This window comes from Mandrillus leucophaeus, unplaced genomic scaffold (genome assembly GCF_000951045.1).
Source record: "Mandrillus leucophaeus isolate KB7577 unplaced genomic scaffold, Mleu.le_1.0 Scaffold296, whole genome shotgun sequence".
Classification (NCBI taxonomy): domain Eukaryota; kingdom Metazoa; phylum Chordata; class Mammalia; order Primates; family Cercopithecidae; genus Mandrillus; species Mandrillus leucophaeus.
In genome coordinates this window covers 161,221-184,097 of record NW_012103098.1, presented here as the reverse complement: position 1 = coordinate 184,097, position 22,877 = coordinate 161,221, and the positions used below count along the sequence as shown (strand labels likewise).

The 22,877-nt window shown below is 43.1% G+C and overlaps 2 protein-coding genes across 2 annotated transcripts in view; one reads left to right on the top strand and one right to left on the bottom strand.

The window, feature by feature from the left end:
• Window positions 1-22,877, top strand: part of CACNA2D3 (calcium channel, voltage-dependent, alpha 2/delta subunit 3) — an 801,189-nt gene that overhangs the window by 640,468 nt on the left and 137,844 nt on the right. The gene's annotated exons all lie outside the window — the stretch shown is intronic.
• Window positions 8,011-17,751, bottom strand: LRTM1 (leucine-rich repeats and transmembrane domains 1). Its single transcript, XM_011986170.1, has 3 exons — window positions 17,582-17,751; window positions 14,353-14,949; window positions 8,011-8,647 (listed from the first exon to the last, which is right to left on the bottom strand). Exons 1-3 carry the CDS (start codon window positions 17,586-17,588, stop codon window positions 8,214-8,216), a joined length of 1,038 nt encoding a protein of 345 aa, XP_011841560.1. The 5' UTR covers window positions 17,589-17,751; the 3' UTR covers window positions 8,011-8,213.

The window sequence follows — 22,877 nt, the reverse complement described above, 5'->3', positions numbered from 1 at the left end:
TTTATTTGTGTGATGCATTACTCATTCTTTTATGCTATATGCTCCTCTTCCTTGCTGTTTCCCATTTTCTCTGGAACCCACTCTGCAAGGAAATATTCCTCATAAAGATCACCAGTAATTTCAGTAACTTCCATTGTTCTTTTGTCTTAGCCTATTAGCAGTGCTTCACCATGTTGATCACTTTCTCCTTGAAGTCTTCCTTTACTTGGTTCTTAGCTGACCTCACTGTCCAACCCTCCTAGGTCTCGTTTGCTGATTCACTCATCTCCCTGACTAATAAATGCTGGAGGGCCCCAGGGTTCTCCACCTGTGCTCGCATTTACTCTCAAGGCTTTGAACACTATTCATAAACTGGTGATTCCCAAGCTAGACTTCTCTTACTTTGACCACACTTGCTTATTCAGTGTCTTTACTCTTTCACTAATAGGTCTATCAAATTCAATAGATTCCAGGCTGAAGTCCTGATTGCATTCACACCCTCCCCCTCTACCTTTTCTCCATAGCCCTGATAATTTAAAATCCAACTCAATAATTCTCATTATCTAATTAGTCCAAAAACTTTGGAGTCATTCATTTCTTTTTTAAAAAATGCATGTCATCATGGATAATATTGAATGTACTCAAAAGTAGACAGAAAAAAAATATAATGAAATTCCACATATCTCGTGCCCAATCCCAGTAGCCATCAACCCTTGGCCACTGTGTCCTTCAATTTGCTAATCCACAACCACCCCTCCCATATTATTTTAAATCAAATCTTAGTCATTACATTGTTTCATTCATAAATATGTCAGCCTACGTCTTTAAACGATAAGGACTTCTTTGTATTTTAATATAGCAATACAATTACTGTACCTAAAAATAATAATTCCTAAATCTGTTACCTAGTCAGAATGTAAATTCTAGTTGTCTCAAAAATGCTATTTACTTTTTACAATTTGTTTGAATCAAGATCTTCTTCCTCTTCTTCTTTTTCTCTTCTTCCTCTTCTTCTTCCCCCTCCATCTCCCCTCCCCATCTCCTCCTCCTCCGCCGCCGTCATCGTCTTTTTTTTTTTTTAAGAGATGGGGTCACGCGTTGTTCCCCAGACTGGTCTTGAACTCCTGGGCTCGAGTGATCCCCCTGCCTCAGCCTCTTGAGCAGCTGGAACTACATGCATGCGCCCCTGTGCCTGGCTTTGAATCAGGATCTAGAAGTCATTCTTGACTCTTTCCTTTTCCTCCTACCTACAACCAATCTGCCTATAAATCCTGTTATTTCTTTCAGTTATGTACAGAGTCTGACCACTTTTCAGCACTTCCACTGCTCCCTCAGTGGGCCGCTCCACTTTCATCTCTGCCATGGATTGTTGTAGATGCAGCAGTTTCTTCCGCTTCCCCTGTCTTCTCCCAACCTTCGCCCCTTCATTTTATTCTTCATAGGAGCCACAGAAATCATGTTAAACATAGGTAATATCACATCATTCTTCTATCCAAAACTCTCTGTCAACTTCCTAATTTACTCAGAATTAAAAGCCAAAATTCTCACAGAAGTCCAGGTATTAGTTATCTTATGCCAAAGCTTAATGCCTTAAAGCTATAGACCTTGTAGCTACCAACATTTACTATTATACAGCATCTGTGAGTCAGGACTCTGGGTGCAGCTTAGCTGAGTCCTCTGGCTCGGGATCTTCCATGAGGCTAAAATGAAAGTGTTGTTGAGGGTTGCAGACTCATCTGAAGGCTCAAGAGAGGAAATGCTTTCACCGTCACTCACTCATGAGATCATTAGCAGGATTCAGTTAGCTCCTTGTGGCTTGTTAGGCAGAGAGACTCTGTTCCTCACTCATTGTTGGTCAGAGACCTCTCTTACCTCCTTGCCACATAGGCTTCTCCATAGGGTAGCTCATAGTGAGCTAGTTCACTTCGAACAGGACAAGCAAGAGAGAGCGAGCAAGATAGAAGCCAGAGTTTTTTGTAACTTAATCTTGGAATGGATATCTTATAACTTTTCCCATATTCTGTTTGTTTGAAGCAAGTCACTAGGTCCAGCCCACAGTCGAGGAGAGGGCATGAGTACCAGGAGGCAGGAATCATTGAGAGTTATCCTAAAAGCACCTGCCACAACCTGTAAGTCCTACATGATTTGACCCCTATTACTCTCTAACCTCAGCTCCTTCTACTTCCCCTTTACCCATTCAACCACAGCCACACTGCCTCCTTGTTCTTCAATCACACCAACCTTGCTGCTACCTCAGGGCCTTTGCACCTGCCATGCCTTTTCCATGGGACATTTTTCCTCCAGATACCTTCACCACTGGATCCATCATTTCCTTCAGGTCTCTGCTCAAGTATTTTCTCAGCAGGGACCTTCCTGATCACCACCTGTAAAATAAAAACTCTTCCTCCTCCATATCCCCAGTGTTTTCTCCTCCTCACATCTGCTTGTTCACCACCTGATATGATTTGTATTTCTTTATCTTCTCCCTCTGCTAGATGTTAAGTTTCATGGGACAGATATTTTATATTTCTTGTTCACTCCTTTATCCTTAATACTTGGAAAAGGAGAACATCTTACTATATGCTACATTGTAGACAGTCTTCATCTTTAATGAATGAAGACAGTGGGGTCTCAATGGGAGGTATTGTAGAAGTTAAATGTCCTGAGATACACTACATACAAGAAAGGGTGATTTCTCTCTGATTTTTTTTTAAACTCAGTGTCTCAGTGGAAGGCATATCAGCATAGGATGGGCAGTGCAGACTATTGATCTCGTCCTTGACACCCCACTCATCTGTTTCAAGGTCACACCTCTGCTCTGTTTGTTTTGCATTTTTTTTTTTTTGAGACAGGATCTCACTCAGTCACTCAGACTGGAGTGCAGTGACTGGAGTGAATCACCGCAGCCTTAATCTCCGGAACTCAAGCAATCCTCCCTCCTCAGGCTCCCATGTAGCTGGGATCATAGGCATGCACCACCACATCTGATTGATTTTTGCATTTTTTGTAGAAACAGGGTTTTACCATGTTGCCAAGACTGCACGTCTGCTTTAGATAGTAGATATTCCTCCTGGAGACTTAGCTATCCTTGAGCAGTATTCCTAATTTCTGGGGCCCTCATAACTTTTCTCGTCTTCTGTGGATTAATTTGTATTTCAATGGGAAATACTTAATGGCTAGCATCTTAATCTAGACTCTGAATTTCTCATTTTTCTCAAATACTTTCAAGAGAGTGTGACTGAGTTTCTTCCCCTCTCATTCGGAGACTGTCTTTTCCAGCCCAGCAGAGCCATAGATGATGAAAGGGTTCTTATTTCCCCATTTTGCCTTGGCTCCTTCAGCTGTCCTTCTGGTTTTGGTGGGACCAGAGCTCTGGCAGTGTCCTACTGGTTGGTGGTTGGGTTTCTTTTCCCTGCCATGCTTTAAGGTAAGTGTTGGCAGTGCCAGGAAAGGATCCTAACTCTGAATTCTTCGAACCTGTCAGGTCCTGAGAAGTGCTTGGGTGTTGGCCTTTGGAAGACTTGCATCCAGATTCCCACTCCACCATTTACTAGTGGTGTGACGTTGAGCAAATGACCTAAGCGGTCTGTGTCTTCGTATGTAATGTGGCAGTACAATACCTACATGTTTTGGTTACTGTAAGACTTAGAGAAAATTAAGTATTATGCTTGGAAAATACCAGGCATGAAATTGAGTGCTCAGTAAATGCTGATAATGGTGCCGTAATTGTCCTTATCCAAATACTTAGTGTAATAATGTCATAGTTTTGATATTGTGGTTCACCACAAAATGAACAAAGAATGGTGAGGATCAGGTTGTGTTATCTATGCTAACCCCATCTCCTGCAACTGCATTTATAAGCTTGCAATTAATTCTGTTGCATGACTCTTGTAATGTTGCTTTCCTTTCCATGCTTCCATTTCCTCTGTAAAATAAGGACATGGAACTATATCAGAGTAGCAAATAGGTTTAATCTCTTATGTCAACTCCAGTTGATCAGTAGTGGGTACCTGGAAAGCAGATTTAAAAAAAAAAAAATCTGTGGCCTTGTCTGGGCTCAGCAGATAACTTTGTCATGATCTATTAGCAATGTCTGCAATGGATAGAAAGGCTGGTGGCAACTATTCTGAAATTCTCCAGACCTGGACTAAATGCTCTCTAAGACCCTTCTCAGATCCCCAGTCCTCTGATTCGTTATCAAGGTCTTCTTGATGGGCCTTTGTAGTTGGCTGACATCCTATCCTGTCCACCCAAATGAATATTCAGTGTCATTGGAGTAAAACGTAGATACAAGTAGTTCAGTTAAGAATCTGAAAGGGATTATATATCAGTAAAAATAAATAAAAATTTTAAAAAAAGAATCTGAAATGGAAGTGGTTGATTAGGCAGCTGCTTCTCTGAATGGGGTAGGGGTTTCTTTGAGACTGCATTGCAATTTGAGTCTAAAAAATAAAGCATTTTAATCGAAAGAGCAAACAGGATGGTTCCCTAAAGTCATGCATGCAAATCATAGCCCAGCAATGCCATGTGGAATTGGAATATCATTTTGTGTAGGTTTCTGTCAATAGCATTTAGCAATGGATACACGGATGGGTTTTCCCAAACTGGAAACAGTAATTTCCTGACCTGTAATACAAAGCTATAGGTTTCTAACAGTTGTTGGATAATTATGTGAATGTATGCTACAGATAGATGATTTTAGAAATTGATTTAACCACTTCTTTTGATATTTAGGATCTAAGATAAAGGTATCTTGTTTCAGGGGTACTTGGTTAACTCAAGTAAGGAGATTCAATTTGCACGAACCTTCAGGAAGAAATCTGTGTGTGCATCACTTTTTAGTCTTGCTATCTTTGTAAGGAAAAATGAAACCCTTAGTAATCCACTGGCATTTTATAATCTTAAGCAAAAGATTGTACCTGTAGGGTCAGGGATGTTTGCCTTATTTGTAAAAGCTTTTCAGATATAGAGTTGATTCTAGGTCTTCTTTCTCCAAAATCTCTATGTCAGAGTACATTTTTCCTGCCCCCTTTTATTATGCCTCACTACAGACAGTGACAATATCTGTTTGTGAGTTTATGATCCCTGGCAAGGCAAAAATCACCCATCTGGAGTCATACTGTTCTACTAAATATGATGAAAGAACTATATTTTTAGTTTTCTCAGAAACAATCAACACTAAACGTGATTTTTGTCCATAGTGTGCCCTCAGCCAGGCTCTATGACAGAAGGACATTTTTATAAGGGAATCTATGAATATGACAGCAGCAATAAACAGCTGAAAATAATCTATGAGGCGTTTGCAAATTACCCCTCATGAGCTGTAGTGGTTGTGAAAGATAATTTGTGGTTCTCACAGAATACCCTGCAAATTGGGTCTTTCATCTGCAATGTTTTTCACAGTTAAAACATTTCATTTCTCATATTAACAAATGATAACTCTGCATTTGTTAATCTAAACAATTTGATTTATATTTTTTTCTGTGCTGAGAAGCTGTTGACATTTCAGGGTAAGTAATTATTTTCATTGCCAACTGCTGTTTGTGGTGACTGTAGGCAAAAGATAGAAATCTGAATATAAGTATGCATCATTTTAATCATTTTCCTTAAAGACTGCCCATAAAGCAGGAAGTCTGTTTGCCTGAGTTATCATCTGTACTTAGAAATCTAAAAGGATATGAGTGTTGACAAGCAAGGATTCTAGTCACGTTCAGGGTTTTCTGTGGTGGATCAGAAACTCCCTCATGTAATCTCTGTGGGTAGGGGGACTGGGTTGACCTCCACTGTCACCAAACCTCTGGCAGGGCCCAGTGCACCTGCAGATTGAAATCACTGCAGTAAAAGGAAGCATGCGTTATTGGTCTCAGTAGCTCTCAGCTAATGTAGTATCTGTTCCAGTGGCTCATGGGTGTCAGGATTACACAAGAATGCCTTGCACCATGCCTGGTACACGGTACACAGCGTGAGCTCTGGAAACATCTGGTGAAACTGGGACGACGTATAAAAACATATAAAATTCCTTTCTCACACTGCCTTCTTGGCCAACCAACCTCAGTCCAGAGCCATAGAAAGAAAGGTTTTTTTCACTTGGAAAGTAGTCACTATGTCCATAAAGAAGGATGTTGAGCCATGTCCACTGAGTGATCCTTGGAGAGGAGGTGCCAGGGCCTGGGACAGAGCTGATGGATTGGCAGGCTTTCCTTGGGGTCTTTCTTTGATCTACAATCTAAGGTATTTCAGTTTCTTTTGATATTCAGAAAAAAAAATTACCATCAAAATTTAAACTTCATCCCCTAGAAAAATCATCTGGCAAAATTGCTGCTCCAGAAAGGTGGTCCATCTTTAGCCTTGGGTGTGTGGGGCCCACACTAGCTATGAAGCACCATGGCAGGTGTAGATTGTCTCTGTGGTTATTAGAAGTGCGTCAGTGTGACTCTGGTTATTAGAGGTGCATCAGTGTGAGACCTGCACAGTAGGATGTGGTAGGTTCACCCGTTTCCCTGCATCTGTCCGATGTGATAGATGTGATAGATACATGTGAACCTTCCATTCACATTTCAGTGAGAGAATGGACTGCTGATTTAGGATCCAAACCAATCATTACGTGGCCTTACAGAGTGAATGTAGAGCCAGTACCCTGAATGGCAAATGTGTTTTATCCTTTGAACCAACTCCAGTTGATTAGTTCTGGTTGCCTACAGTGCTGTCTTGAGAAGGCATCTGTGATGCTGAGCTAGGAGGAGTGCTGGGATTGATTAGCAATGTCTGTCATGGCCTCTGGAGGAAAAACTGGCCCTATATTTGCCATTCTCTGCTTTTAACATGTCCATAACTCCTCTATCCTCTCTTCTTGTGTAAAATGATTTTAATACTAACAGGTGACTGTGAGCATCATGAGAGAGAACAGGTAGATTCCACTTTAAGAAAACGTAGCATGAAAAAATGCAAATTTACAAAATGGATAAATCTGGAGCCAATTATTTCTATTACAGAAAGATTCCATGAAAGGTTCCTTTAAATAGCCAGCTCCCCTACTGCATTAAAATGATGATTCAATTTACAAAAATTCACTTTGCATGCAACTCTTCAAGACCATGTCTGTGGAGTAAAGACAGCCACACCTGATTTTTTAAAACCATGGCCTAAATAACATTGAAGATAGCTGCCGCCACCTATCTTGAGTCTCTTGGTAATTCACACTCTCTGCAGTCTTCCTTCTTACTCCTATCCCAGCGTGGGGAGTAGACAATCTGGGTGGTGGACAACAGCTGCTGGCTTCCACCCTGACACGGCTGCATTTCATTAGTGGGTAAACTGATTGCTCTGAGTATGTTTATATGTGGGTGTGGTTGTACAACTCTGTGCACTCTGTGTGCTATGTATGCAGATACAGATACACAAAAGTCATTATCTCGCTCTCAGCCCAACCTAAATTCATTCCTGCTGTAAGAGTTCTAAATGGAAGGTTCCAATCCCTTGGTGGATATGGCCTTTTGGTAATATCTGCCCCAAATTCTGGCTCCCCATCCTCTTTGTGTTTGTTTATATGTTATTTACCCTTGCATTAGAAAAATTCCCGAGACTCAGGGCCTGAGTCCTATTATCCGGACATGGAATCTTCCTCTTCCTCTGAGGCCTACAAAGCCCCAAACGATTTTCTGATTTAGAAAATGAAATAGACTTTGACTCTTGGGGCAAGCTATGAAATTCCCAACCAACAGACGCTCCCATTAAATACATAACATATACAACATCTGAAAGTATCACTGATCCAGCATGAACTTGAATTATAGAGGCATTCGGTGCTCCTCGGGTAAGATCACCAGCCTCTTCCCAGGCACTCAGAATCGGGCAGTTTTCCAGTGGACCATAAAGCTCCAGGAATGCTGACTGGCATGTGTGTTTGAATTTCGGTTGCTCTGTAAAAGGAACTTAATCCACAGAAGAGTACCTGGAAGAGATGGCATCTTCCCTTTCTCTGTGTGTTTTACCCCCACATAGAATCATCATCATAACTTCTCAGGCCCAGAGCACAAGTATCATCTCTATTTTGCCTATGGTATTTTTTAAATCACAACATAAATTCCTCCCCAGAAATATTTTTTACAGACACATCTTTTTTTTTTTTTTTTTCTTTTGGCAAAAGCAAAATGAGACTAACAGTAAACACATCAGCCCTACTCAGACACTATCTTCTGGCCTGCAATGACCAATCCTATTTGAGACAAAAGCTCTTAGGCTGGTGAGCTGTCAAGTCGCTCTTTTTCTTCCGCCTTCCCAGGATCATTGGTTTGCGCCAAGGGTCCCCCATGGTACTGGGCTGTGATTGCCGCATAGGTGCAGCCATAGATGGCAGCTGCCAACATCATGAGACACACAATCCCACACACAACCCCAGTGATGATGACGGTGGCAATAGCATGACGCAGGTTGGCAGGCCTTGGCTTGGGTTTGAGCTCGCACTCCAAGAGGTCTCGATCCCCCGAGTTGTGGTTCTCAGAAGGTCTCAGGACCACACCGTGGGTAGAGCCAGGCCACTGAAGCTGCGAGGACTCTGGATCAGGAGCAGCAAGAGGGCAGGGCTGGTACAGCTCATGAGGAATCCTAAGGAGGTCCTTTCCCTTCCAGGTGTCTGGTGATCCACAGATGACACCGTCTGTTATTCCCCCTTTAAAAGACAAAAGCAAAGGACAATAACAGAGCCTTGATACAACAGAGTTCCAAAATCCTCTGCCTGCAAAAACTTAGGCAGATGGAATTTATGAAGTACCATTTTTTTTTTTAGTCCTGGAGTCAAAGAATGTAACAACCATATTTTATGATTTTAAGATTCCTAAATTGGCTAAATACTAAAAATGCCACACACTAAATTGGCAATTACTTATGACCAAGAATTCATTAGAAGCCCAGTAACCTTCATGTTCTGCAAATGCTCAGAGAAAACAATGCAAAAGCGGACAAGAAGGCACGCTGGGGGCCAATGGTGAGCACGGCTGCCCACTGCATTCCTGCCACTCACGGCCCCAGTGAGCCCCACAGACAAGAAATCTTTCGTGTACCAGATTCCTATTGGAAATCTCAGGAAAAAATAAAACAAATGTGCGTTGTTGTGCTGTTATGTGTTTATTACAAAGATCCTGTGTGTCTCAACACTGTTCAGTGATGCCAAATGGAGAGATGGAGTGGTCTTGGAGTGATCTGTGGATTTGACAACACTGGAAATTTAGTTCCTGGAATTAGGTATCATGAATGTGTCTCCTCAGGCCTCAGAACATTTACGGCTTTGAGTACTGAACTTTCTAATGGGTTATTAAACCCAGTTTCCCTTCCCTGCAAGGTGATGGATATCCTCAGGTGTGTAGACTGCTGTTGGTCAGGGGGAATTTGGGTGGTCAGTCATTCTTTCCTAGAAAGAGCACTGAGGTAGCAGACTGAAGTCTAGTCTAGTGTGACCACTGATTTTCTCTTTGGCTTTGGGAAAATGCACTTTGCTGACTAAATTTTCTGCCATGAAAGCATCCTATTTGTATCCAACTTGATGGTTTACAAAGCACTGTTAGATAAGTCCTAATACTCCACTCTTGTAGGTAACTCTTGTCCGGACTCACAGAATTCGTGAGTGGATGAAACAACACCCAAACCAAATTCTCCATGCTCCATCCAAGTTTTTTCCACTGCACTCACTGCCTCGCCACTTCCTCCTCTCAGGAGCGTTGTGAGGTCAGAGGAGTGGGCAGGATGGCCCTCGGCACTGTCTTCTAGGAAGCCTTTGAGTGGACAGAACTGCCCCATGACCTGTGCCTTGGCCCTTTCAGGCTGCCATAAGCACCTCCCCTAGGCCAGCTGAGAAGATTGGCACTGCTGTTAGCAAAGTTAGATTGGAGGAGATTCTTAGTACACACAGTAAGTGAAATATGAAATTATACCAGAAAGACATATGCAGAGGGCATCACTTCAACATTATTAGCACCCTCCACTGCGTGGCACTTCGGAGTTCTAGGAATGCTTTCACATTTATTCTCTCTAAGCCTACAAGATAAGTCCTAAGTGGCCCTGTAAGTACATAGGGCCTATCTTGCAGTGCAAGGATTATCAGGTGGCCCCAACACACCAGGGTAAGCGGCAGTGGCAAAATTCAACCCATGTCCTTTTTGCTGCCACTGCTCAAAACTGAATCACCTACCACCAGAGTCTCTTGGATTCCTCCTGGCTTTTCTAGCAATCCTCTGAGGAAACAGTCCCCACCCTAAAGCAGAAAGATAAAAAGGGAATTTCTTCCTTTTTTGAGCCACTGATTTTCATGAGGCCAGAGGTTCAGAGCAGCCGCTCCAGATGAGTCCAAAGTGCCATTGAGATTAAGGATTCTTACCTCATGGACCATTTCATTCCTCTGCACCTGACCATAAGAGCCTCTTCCAGGAAGTTTGTTGCAAGACAAAAAGGTCAGAGAGACAGAAATGAAGTGATGGGTCACTGAGAAGTAGTCATGATATTTAATCCAGCCGGAGAGCATGGAGACTTCTACAAGGGGAAGCAAAGCCACCTACCAGGGGGATGGACAGGTTCATCAACTGACTTCCACCTTGACTAGGGTGGTTTACCCAATCACCTCAGACTTAAGAACTGTTTCTCTCCAGTTCCAGACTTTCTGCTGTTCAGTATTAGGGTGGGAGCCACAGCCTCTGGACCCAGAGCCAAGGAAATACCCAGACTAGAGCCTGGGACATAGCTGGAAGGCAGGGGCTATGGCTGCCAAATGCTCTATGGTCTCCTGTGCAGGTGATCCTCAGCCAGGATGCAACTCCCACTTTCCACCATTTCATGGGCCGTGACCCCCTAGCCAAATCTGCTGATTACAGCCAGAGGGTCCCACATCCTTCTAGATTCATGTAACTGACAATGCAGGAAGCTCCAGCTTGCTAAGTGCTCATTGTTCTCTATCTGTTCACTAGTAGCTCTTCACCTCTGTCTTGGGAGAAACTAGATTCAAATCTTGAGTCTGAACATTACTTAGCTGTGCAGCCCTGGAAAATTTCCTTGACCACATTGTGCCTCTGCTTGCTCATCTGGAGAGTGGGAGACGAGGATAATTAAAATTCACTTCCCAAGATTGCTCTGAGGACTCAGTTGGATAAAATATGTCAAGTATTTAGCATAATACCTAGCTCAGAGTAAATGTTTAATGAAGTGAAGATGACTTGTTTACTGGTAAATAGAGAGAAATAGTAATCATACAATCTGTGTGCATATTTCTGTGGAGGAGATATTATTATGTATTCACCAAAGCACATCTTTTTGCTCTTAGGCCAGCAGAAAGACTAAATTTTCCCACTTTTTGTGGTCCATTTGGGGCCATGTGATTGAATTCTGGACAATGGAACCAATTAATGCCACTTCCAGGCCATAAAACCCCAGTGTAATCCGCCATGCATTTTGTTGCCACTTGGGGATGACCTTAGAGGCCACGTGATAAAGTTGGTGGCATCACAAGCTGGAGGGGGCTTGTGTCCCTAAATGGCTGCATGAAATGCAGACCCTGCCCCCATTTCCCTTCAACTATGACATGAATGAGCAACAGATTTTATTGCACATATAACTAAAATCTGGGCTAGTCTGTTATGTCAATTAGCCTGCCCTGTCTAATACCTGTAGTGTTTGCATTTGTTTATATATCTTTTTTATAAAGAAGATCTTGACTAATATCTGTTCCCTTATTTTGCCTGTATTCAATATATCTATAATCCGACTGCCTCCTGTGTTTGGCACATATTTGGATTTTTCCTAGTTATGTTGGGACATCCAGGTCTTATTACCCCAAATCAATTTTTGCCTCTCTCCGAAGAAAAGCTGTGATCTGTGCTCATGCAGCTCTGTTGTGAGGGAGTGTTGAACTGCATCACAGAATCTGAGGACCGGAATGGGCCGTAGGAACTCCCTGGCTTAAAACTGTCAGTTTCCCTCTGGTGACACTGAGTGCTAGTGAAGTGTCCTGATTTTCCCAAAGACCACCAGCAAGTTTGTGGCAGAGTAGGGCAGAATGCATCCCATCCCAGGTTGCTTCCAGTGCCCTAGTCCTGGGAACTTTTTTTTTTTTAAATCAAGAAATGTTCTTTGATGAAAACTGTCTTTCTGTATTGGGCTGGCCTGTGCTTACGATTTAATCCAGAATACAATAATTCAAGCCACTTTACCTGTAGATGTAAACAATTTATTTGCAACCTCTTGTAAGAAAGATGTTGCCATAGTACGTGGCTGCTGTTGCTGGTTGGCTTGAATGCCGAGTGGTTATTGATTATGTAGTTTGCTGTTACATTGTTGAGAAGGATTTATTCAATATCGTAAGTTTGAACCCATGTTGTATTCACCCTAACCTCATTCCTGCTGAGAACCACTGCAACCATGCAGACACTGTTGATTCCCTAATTCATGTCTGTAGCTCCAACATCTTCCTGAGCTTCAGGCTTAAATATACAACCTCCAACTCAGCCATTCCCCATGGATCTGTACAGGACATCTCAAACTTGACATGCCCCAAGCTGAAGTCCTAATTGACCACCTCCCCAACACACTCACTCACTCCCCCCAGTCTCCTCTTTGCCCCTTGTCAGCTGAAGGCATCACCATTTACCTGGTTATCACTGCAGGACAAATCAAAATAGACGTTCCCATAATTATGGTCTTCTCTTAATCACCCACTCCAACCCATTAGCAATGTCTGTCAGTTCAGTATTCCAAGTATCTCCCAGCATTGATCAGGTCTCGCCACCCTGGTTTGGGCCACCATCATCTTCGCTGGCTGACTGGAATCACCTTCTCCCTCATCTCCCTAGTTCTTCTTCTGCAGCCTTTGGTCAGTTCTCCCAAGAGTCTACAGAGTGACCTTCTACATTGTAATCAGATCATATTGTTCCCTTGACTAAAACTCTTCAAGAGCTTTCCATCTCACTTAAAGTCCAGACATCTTGGACTTCTCTGCACACTTCTGCATGATCTGGCCCCCAAGTACTGGTGTTGTCTTGTCTGTGTCCACTCACTCCCTTCCTCTGCACTAGCCACTGTCTTGTCTCTCTTTTTGTCCCGCAGCCAAGCCAAGTTTTCCCCCTCATCAAGCCCTTTGTGCTCACTATTCCTTCCCCCAATTATCTCATGGCTCATTCCTCCGCAGTCTTTGGGCTCTGCTCAGCCATGTCACCTCCTTGGAGACATCTTCCCATCCATCCTATCAAAAATGAGACCCCCATTCTATCACTCTCCCCTTCCCCTGCCTCATTGTTTCTTAGCACTAATTACTATTCTAAACATGTATCTTTATTTATCATCTTATTTAACATCTGTTTCTACTACCAGAATGAAATCTCTATGATGGTTAGGCACTGCCATCTTCTCAGTGCCTGAAATACAAAAGGCACTCAAATATAGGAATGATTGAATCATGCTGAGAGCTAGGAGGAGAGAAGCACTGTGAAGTGGAGGAAAGAATGTCGGGTCAAGACCCAAAGGCCATGCATTCTGTTCTCACCTGGGCTTCTGCTCTGTGATCTTGGGCAGGTCACTGAACCTCTCTGGGACTCTGTTGCCTATTGACAACAAGGGTTGGCAAACTTTTCTGTAAAGAGCCAGATAGACAACACAGCCCCTGTCTCAACTACTCTGCTTTTATAGTGCAAAGCAACCGCTCACTCAGTATATAATGAATGGGCATGGCTGTGTTCCAATAAAACTTTATTTACAGAAACAGGAGATGGACTGTGGCCCTGGGGCTGTAGTTTGCTAACCCTGGGTGGTTTCCAGAGCCCCTCATCTTTAATAGTCTGAGATCTCTTGCTTTGCTTTTGTCATCGTGTTAAAGAAATTGTGAGTAACTTTAGAGAGAGGCTCTGTTGCACCCAATTTCAGTGACAGTGGTGCTTGCTAAAGCAGAAAGGATAATTTTAGAGAATTACAGTTGTCAAATGGGTAGAAGCAGACAAAGAGAGAAAAATATCCCAGAGAGAGATAACCATACCCATAATTGGAACACACTTGAAAATAAGAGTGTAGTGCTATTTGGGGTTGAGCAGTTATTCAGGTGGTGATTGAATGTCCTCCTTCTTAACAGCATACTCCCAGATACGTAACTTCATGTCGTATTAATTAAACAAGTGAAAGTTATCTCCATGTAACATATTTGTAGATTAATTTAGATCCTGAATTTAAACACCTTCTAATGACTCACTTGACTCTTTTGCCACACCGTGAAATGGCACCGATGTATAAAAGCCCAAATCCACCCCTTACACACTCCTCCACATTCTTTCTAATGCAGAGAACAGATGAGATTCATCCTAGGCTGGTAACACACAGATGGGGGGGTTCCAAATAGACATGACTCACCTTTATAGATAAATTTCTCCAACCAGAGTTTAAGGCCAAGCAAGTGGCAATTGCATTTCCAGAGGTTGTCCTTGAGAAATAAAAGCCTCACACTGGGCATGGATTCCAGGAGCGCTCGATCAAGCTGCTGAAGCTGGTTTTGTTGAACCGCAAGTATAGTTAGGTTCTCCCAAGTCTCTCCCAGGGATGTGGGAAGGTGGCTTATGTTGTTTGATGACAAATCAAGCTCCCTCAGCTGAGGGAGGGAATGGAAAAGTCTGCTTTCCAGGGAAAGGAGTGAATTCTGGGTTAAGTTTAAAACCTGCAAGTGCTGAAGCCCATGGAAAGCTCCAGGGGCCAGATCTGAAAGGGAATTGTTGGACAAGTTTAAGGCCGTGAGCCATGGCACTGACCTAAATGCAAAAGCAGGAAGATGGTGTATCTGATTATCTTGTAAATGCAGTGTTCGAGTCTGAGGAGGTAAATGGGAAGGAATTTCAGCCAGACCCTGCTGGCTGCAGTCTACAAAATTTGTAGATGAGTGACATCGGCACTTGTCTGGGCAGCCATATACCACCTGGAGCAGGACAATCACACTGGAAAACAGGAGCAGTTCACCTACAACAAACAGAAAGAAATTGGGATAGGAACCAGTTTGTGAGGTGTGGTATCAGCACTTTTTCCCCTTTGAATTTACAGGTAATGTGCTTTCCAGCCAGGTAAGACCTTCTACAATCTGGAAGAGAGGTTCTGTCACTCACCATCTTTAGTAGAGCCAGGCTGGACAGAGTACATCCCCAGTGTCAGTAACTACTGCAATCTTTGTGCCAACTATTGTTGGAAGCCTTGAGAAAAGTATTCTCTCAGTGTCTTCTGATTCAGAAGATGGAAGACTTAGTGATATCAAATAGAAGAGTGAAAAAAATATTTGGGGGATATATGCCCTTTGTAGGCCACAGCAGAATTATGTGGGGCCAGATGTGTAAAAGAGTGATAGAGGATTTCAGATATCCACATTTCTGTAAAGTATGCAGCAGAACAGTGCTGTCTAATACAACGTTCTGTGATGATAGAAGTGTCCTGCATCTGCTGTCCAGTATGGGAGCCAATAGCCGTGTGTCGCTATCGAGCTCTTGAGATGGCACTACTGCAACCAAGGGACTGAATTTTTATTTGCATTTCATTTTAACTATTTTAAACAAAAATAGCCACATGTGGCTAATGGTTACTGTATTGGATAAGGCAGATCTAAAACACTGCTACATATTGATATCCATTTTTGCCGTTGTAATTCCATGAACAAGGATAGTGTCTGCTGCTTTTTTATTCAAGATTATAAAAATCTAGAAAAGCATTAAGAATAGTATAATGAATACCCCTTTTCTGTAACAGTTCTGCAAGTCATTCATGGGTTATCATACTTCCTTGATTCTTTTTCCTTTTAACTCAAAAGAGCAATGCATGACTTACGCAGTTGAACTTACTTTGATTCATGCCTAATTTCTATTTTCCAGCATAAGCCCCTTTCCTCACACCATTACTGATGTATCTCCCCAGACAGTTTAAAAACCATCGTTAGTAATGACAAAAATAGCAAATAACCATATAGCATACAACTACCATTCTAAGTGCTTTATAAATATGTATATTAATTAATCCTCATAACCTTGTAAATATGGTTCCATTATTACCCCCTTTTGAAAGATGAGGAAGCTAGGCACAGAAAAGCTGAATCACTTGCCCAAGTTCACATGGAGAATAAGTATTATAGCAGAGCTGTGATAAGGACCAGGGCTGTCTTCCTCCCTCCAGAGTCTGTCAGAGTTCTTATCTGCTGTGCTCTGCTGCCTGTCAAATACACACACACACACACACACACACACGCACACACACACACAAACACACACGCTGTTTTGCATAACACTTTTTAAAAATCCAAATAAATGTAATCATCAACATGTCTCAGTCTGCAGTTTGCTCTGTTCACTCAAAACTGATCTATCCACATTGATACGTGGAAAGCTAATTCATTCATTTCAACTGCTGTAGCATATTCCATGGTGAGACCATGCCACATTTAGTATTAATATTTACCCCCACTCTTATGAGGGGTAGTTGAGCTGTTGCAGTTTTTTTCTTCATTCTAAATGATGCTGTAAAATAGCATCCTTGTTCAGACTGCCTTGGCTGTGCAGGAACTGGGAAAGGGTCTCTGGAATCCAAAGAAGTCTTACAGGGCTCAGAGAAGAGGTTAAGTTCACATTTTCTTAGATACTGCTCTGTCATTCACCAAAGTAGCTATAACACTCCCTTCTGGTTTTTTTTCTGAGACTTGAATTTCAAAATATGGGAAACATCTGTCAAGGGCATTTTATTATAAAGCGGTAGAGGAATTCGTTAGGCCACACAATAATATTCAAAACTCAAAATAGTTGTCTACTCATAGTTGAAGCTCTTGAAAGGGGCTTTGTTTGCTCGCTTGCTTGCTTGCTTTGGGCCTCAACTAGGGAAACACAGTGTGGCTGTCATGCACTTGAGCCTTTTCCCCTTTCTTCCTTAAATTCTCTAGTGAGGCTAACAGTGCTCTAGGGCAATAGGGAAGATGTTTAGAGAGCCTTCTGAAAGAGATTCTTCTCAGTTTAATTTAGTTCAAGGGATGCAGAACATCACAGTCCCCTTCCCCTTTCCAGAATATCAAAGAGCAAAACCACTGTTTTCCTTTCTATAATTTTGCAAATAATCTAAATGACTCCTTTCAAAGCCAAAACATCTTCCCCTCAGTAATGAACGGACACCCCTCACTTTTAGCTGTGGGGCTCAGGTATTAATTAGTTGCAGGAAATTAATTCTTAAACCAGAGAATATGTTTGCCGCAGAATCCACTAATCTATTAATGAAAGGCTTGCCTCTCTGAGATTGTAGCCAATTTGTTCATTCTTTCTTTGGTTCCACTCTTCCCCTCAAAGGAATAATATATGAACTCCAACTCCAAGCACCATGTTTTCTATGAAATGGCCCGTGACATGCCAACTGCATATTCATGTCATGGCTGCATACATTTCTTTCCACCCTCTTCCTCTGCACCCAACATGCACAAACATAAATCCTCCCATGCAGAGACATTTTTCATATCTGTCCAGTCTTTTAAGACAGACGACTTGAAAATAGATTTCCCATAGATACCTTTGTGAGGGGATCCCGTCTTTCTCCCAGACAAGAACTTTTCCAATGGGAATTGATCAGGGCTCACCTTTCATGACTGAGTCTTCTCGGGCGTCCTTGCTGACCTCGTAGACCCCTTAATTAATGTGCAGAGCAACACACGAAGGGCATGGCAGACTGGGAGCCCAGCTTTACATTCAGTCTTTCTGAACCCTGCCCTTGCTTTCCTTCAATGCAGAAAACAGTTGTTGCTTTCAAAAGCCCACTTATTTAAGCAGCCCTTCCCCTTGTCTCCATCTGGCTGGGATCAGTTTCCATAAGAGGATCTTGGGATCATGCCCCTCTTCTTTCTTAAAATGTTGGCCTCGCCAGGATCATCCCTGCCTTTCCCATTCAGATGATGAGCCGCATAAAGAATGTTTGTCAAACCTTGGTGAACAGCTGTAGCATTCAAACATGACCCCAGTGGCTCGGCCTTTTTGATTATTTAATCTGCTTGAAGTACAGGGCACCAAAATAAAACTGCCTTCTTAATCCGGCCGTGGCTTCTGAATTCTGTTGACTTATTAACCATGCTGGGTCACCCCTCATTGGGTTGGGGGATGCCGGACGGGACCCTCGACCTGGGGGTCAAGCAGCAGAGCCCGCAGAGTGTGTAATATGAGGACAAATTGGCCTGCTGGAGGCTGACACGGTTTGCACAGTGCACTTCTTTGGTCATCGAAGGCTTATTCAGCCAACATCTGTGGGGATTAGCTGTGTTGACAGGGTCTTGATGCCCTGAAATTCATAGCCATGGTTTCCTTTAGTGGACGTCACAACCTTCCTTCTGGTGCCACAAATACTTCTCAGCTGCTGCCTTGCTTGTTCGCTGCCCCCACACCCCGCCCATTCCCCAGCCCCCCAGTCGAATTGACCTTTTGGTTAGTGTGACTTTAGAAATACTTCTTAATCTTTCTTCGTTTCCCTGATGCTGAGGTCCTGGCCCTGCCCTCATTTTTCACATATAAAACCATAAAGCCGCCCCTGTGAGCATCAGGCGTCGGTCAACTGTGACTGTTCTCTAATTGAAGCTGCAGGGAACTTTCCCACCAGGGACTGGAACCGTTTCTTTGAATGTGCAAATCCCCTGCCATTTGCTGAGGTGGGGTTTCAATGTCTGAAGCTGCTCTTCTAGATAAAACAAAATGTTCTAACTGTGTGTCACTGTGTGTACGCTTTTATGGAGGCAGCATGAAGTGCAATCCCGGGCTCCAGGAAGTATAATTGAGCCATTGGGTTTGGGCTCTGGAATCAGATGGGTCCAGAGTCAGTATTTGACTCCACCATCACCAGCTCTCTGTCTCCAGGCAAGTGACTTGCCCACCCAGAGCCCCATCTCTGACATGGGGACAACAATAGCCCTCACTTTACCAGGCCGTGCCCAGGATTAAATACGGCAGTACCCATCATGGCCCAGAGTGTCTTCCTAAGTGTTCACAATTTCCCATGAGAAAGGCTTCCAGGACTTGCATGCTGCTAGCATCTGAGGACAACCTGGACTGGTCAGCAGGAAGGATGTCCTGAGGGAAGTCCTGACAGAGGGCCATGGAACCTGGACCCTCATGCCACTGTGCAGGTACAGAGGGAAGAGGCCCGTTGTGAATGGAAGTTGAAAAAAATCAAATTTTGATGATTTTCAACAGCCTGTACTTTGTGGACTCTTTCATCATTTGGCCAAGCCCCTTCTCACCCCATAGAACCCAGTATATTCATCCTGCCTCTTCCAGAAAGCCCACATTACCCAACCTGCCATCTTTTGTCCTTCTCTCCAGCATGTTTTTGAGCATCGCAGATACAAAGGGGAAATGTCAGGTGTAGGTGACAAAGCAAGTCAGGTGATGAAGAGCCACTTAAATCTTAAGAACTCAATGATTTCTTCCCTCCTTCTTTCCAGTCCCTCCTTCCTATCTGTTTCAAGTGCACAGCATTTAATGATAATAATTTCCATTATTAATGGAAACACATAACCATTAATGGCCCCCATTAGCATTCAATCATTAATTCATCATAACACAACAAACACTTGTGAACTTAATGCTCCCTCTAAGAACTAGAAAGTTAATAATAACTCATATCTACCTGTGTGCCTCTCTCTTTCCCTGGGGTCAGAAACATTTTTTTGTGAAGGTCAGATAGTAAATATTTTAGACCTTAAGGGCCATCAGTCTCCATTGCAATTATTGGACTCTGCTGTTATAGTTTGGAAACAGCCAAAGACAATACATAAATCAATGGGTGTGCCTGCATTCCAATAAAGCTTTATTTACAAAAACAGGTAGAGGCATAGATCGGCCCACAGGCTGTGATCTGCAAACTGGTTATCCCATCCTCTAGCCACTGCTCTCACTAGTCCACCACCCCACCTGTCACCCACCCCCAACTCCCACCACCCAGGCAAACTTATCCACTCTCCTGTGGCCTCATCTATCAAATGAGGGGATCAGGTAAGATGATCTTTAAGGCTTTCTTATGTTCAGAACCTTGTCATTCTGATCAAAAAGTATAAATGGGATTGAAAGGCACTGTACTTACCAACTTTAAGGGGGCTTGGACAGGGAATTTAAATACCTCTTTAGGTTATAGTGGAGATATTTAGCTGTGTCTCTAAGGCCCAACTGGGATCCAGATATCTTAGACTTGGGGGCCTGAAAAAGATGAATCTATTGACAGCATAAGTGGATGTTGGAGGTCAAGACCCTGGCAGAGAACCAAAGGCAGTCAAGGACACTTCTGGTTAAAAGCTAAATGAAGAAGCACATTTTCATGCTGTTTATTCTCTAAAGTTGTGTGGTCCTGGGAAAATCCCAGGCTCTCTGAGCATCAGCATCCTATCTATAGAATGTAGATAATACCTACCTCACCGGAGGCAGGGAGGATCAAGTGATACTTAAGTGCCTAGCACATATCTGGTAGAGCAAGAGATCCAAAGTGGCATCTTGGCCAGGCATGATGGCTCACGCCTGTAATCCCAATACTTTGGGAGGCTGAGGCGGGCGGATAGATTGAGGACAGGAGTTTGAGACCAGCCTGGCCAACAAGGTGAAACCCCATCTCTACTAAAATACAAAAATTAGCTGGACATTATGGTGGCCTTCTGTAATCTCAGCTACTCAGGAGGCTGAGGCAGGAGAATCGCTTGAACCTAGGAGGCAGAGGTTGCAGTGAGCCAAGATCATGCCACTGCACTCCAGCCTGGATGACAGAGTGAGACTCCTTCTCAAAACAAAACAAAAAACAAAGTGGCATCTCCTATTAGCAGCATGGATTTATAGACCTCAAAGAGTCTGAGCTGGCTGCTGCCACCTAAAACACAAATGTCCAGGAGACTCGTAGAGAAGCCCCGGAGTTGATGGGTTCCTGGCAACATCTGCTTACTGCCCAGGGGTTTTTTTTGGTTCTGGTTTACTCATGCTGACCCCAATTGGGGGTTAAAAGATGGACAATGCACACATGGCCTGCACTGCCCCCCGGACACTTGGATGTGGAGGCTGATTGATTTATTCCATCTGACCTCAGCCAAGAGAACAAAGGGAGGGTGTGTGATATGCATGCTAATACTGGGCAGTGCCTTCTGTCTCTCCCTCCCTCCCTCCCTCCCATGGTGAGCAAATCCAAGAGATGGCAAGACAGCCATGCTTGCAAAAAGAGGAACCAAGGAGAGATGCTGAATGTCAGCTCAGGCCAGAGCCACTCCCTAAAGAGGAGAACTGTACTATGAGGGGCTCCTGGCCCCAAAACCTACCAGAACCCCAGTTTCCCACATGGGAGCTAGCTGCAGATGCACCCTTAGAGTAAAACTGTGTTTATAATCACACTGAGATTTCAAGAATTTCCAAGCTTCTGAGACATATTCTTTTGCCCTTTTTAAGCCAGATTGTTTCCTAATATGTTAGTCTATTTACCATTTAATTTCCCTGAAATGAAAAATCAATGATTATTAACCCTGAAATAAAATTGACAGTGTCTTGAAACCCAGCATGTAATAGCTCTTTCTCCCAGGCAACCTTATACAGGTAAGAATAAAGGCCAGGCTTAGTGGTTCACGCTTGCAATCCTAGCACTTTGGGAGGCTAAGGTGGGTGGATTACTTAGGTCCAGGAGTTCAAAGCCAACCCGAGTAACATGGTGAAACTCCATCTCTACCAAAAATACAAAAAATTAGCCAGGCGTAGTGGTGAGCACCTATAGTCTGAGCTACTTGGGAGGCTGAGGTAGGGGGATCACCTGAGTCCAGGAGGTGAAAACTGCAGTGAGCCGAGATCACACCAGTACACTCTAGCCTGGGCAACAGAGTGAGGCCCTGTCTCAAAAAATAATAATAATAAACAAATAAAAAGAACAATTAGAACTAAATATACCCATCTGGGAGAATATTCATAATAAAATGTGAGGCAAAATAAAGCAATTTGAATAGGAAGCCTATTGTATAATCCCATTTATATTCAAAAAAGTGTTAGAGATGGAGGAATTAACCCTATAAATATGCATTTGTTTGTCTGAAAATGGAATGAGTGGGAAAGGTCACTCACCAAACTGATAATGCTGATTACTTGGAGGGGAGACTAAAGAAAAGAGGGAAAATAAACATTTTCTGCCTATACTTCTGTATATTCAACTCGCTACAACAAAAATTATGTCTAAGAAGCAAGTAAAGGCACATTTCCTTTACTGGAATATCTGAGATGTCTTATCTTCCAGTGACTAGCTGAATTATCTGTATAAATATAGCATGCTTAGAGTTTGCCTCCTCTCTCATCAAAAGGATTAGCCCCGGAAGTAACATCTGTCTTTCTCTGCCGAGGGTCTCAATGTGTGATGAGCCCTTATAACAAATATGAGCATTTCTCCCAGTTATAAGGTCTGCCTTGGTACAGTCATGGCCAAGTGCTCCTCCATCCCTGTCAACAGGCTCCCCATCCAAACCATGTGGTATGGTGATCTAATGCCAGGGAAGGCAGCCAGGCCTAGTGACAGCTGCAGCCAGGAATAGTGGGGAGGAGGCCCTTGGCACCACAAATCCATGCAGAAATTTCATTTGGTTAGGAAGAAAGTTTGACATTGGAGGCACATAGATAATAGTGAAAATAGTGTCCTGGGAATTGTGGATGACCAAATGGCACCCAGGTACACAGTTTATACAGAGCTATTTTAAAGTTTTATTATTGTCTTCTGTCCCTCCCATCCTCCCTACCTCCCTCCCTCCCTCCCTCCCTCCCTTCTTCCTGGACCTCTGCCTTTGGATTTACTATCCTATAAGACATATACAAATAAGAAACGTAGAAAACTAGGACTATATTTTAAAATGACAATCCTATCAATCACGTATTTAGTGCTTACAATGG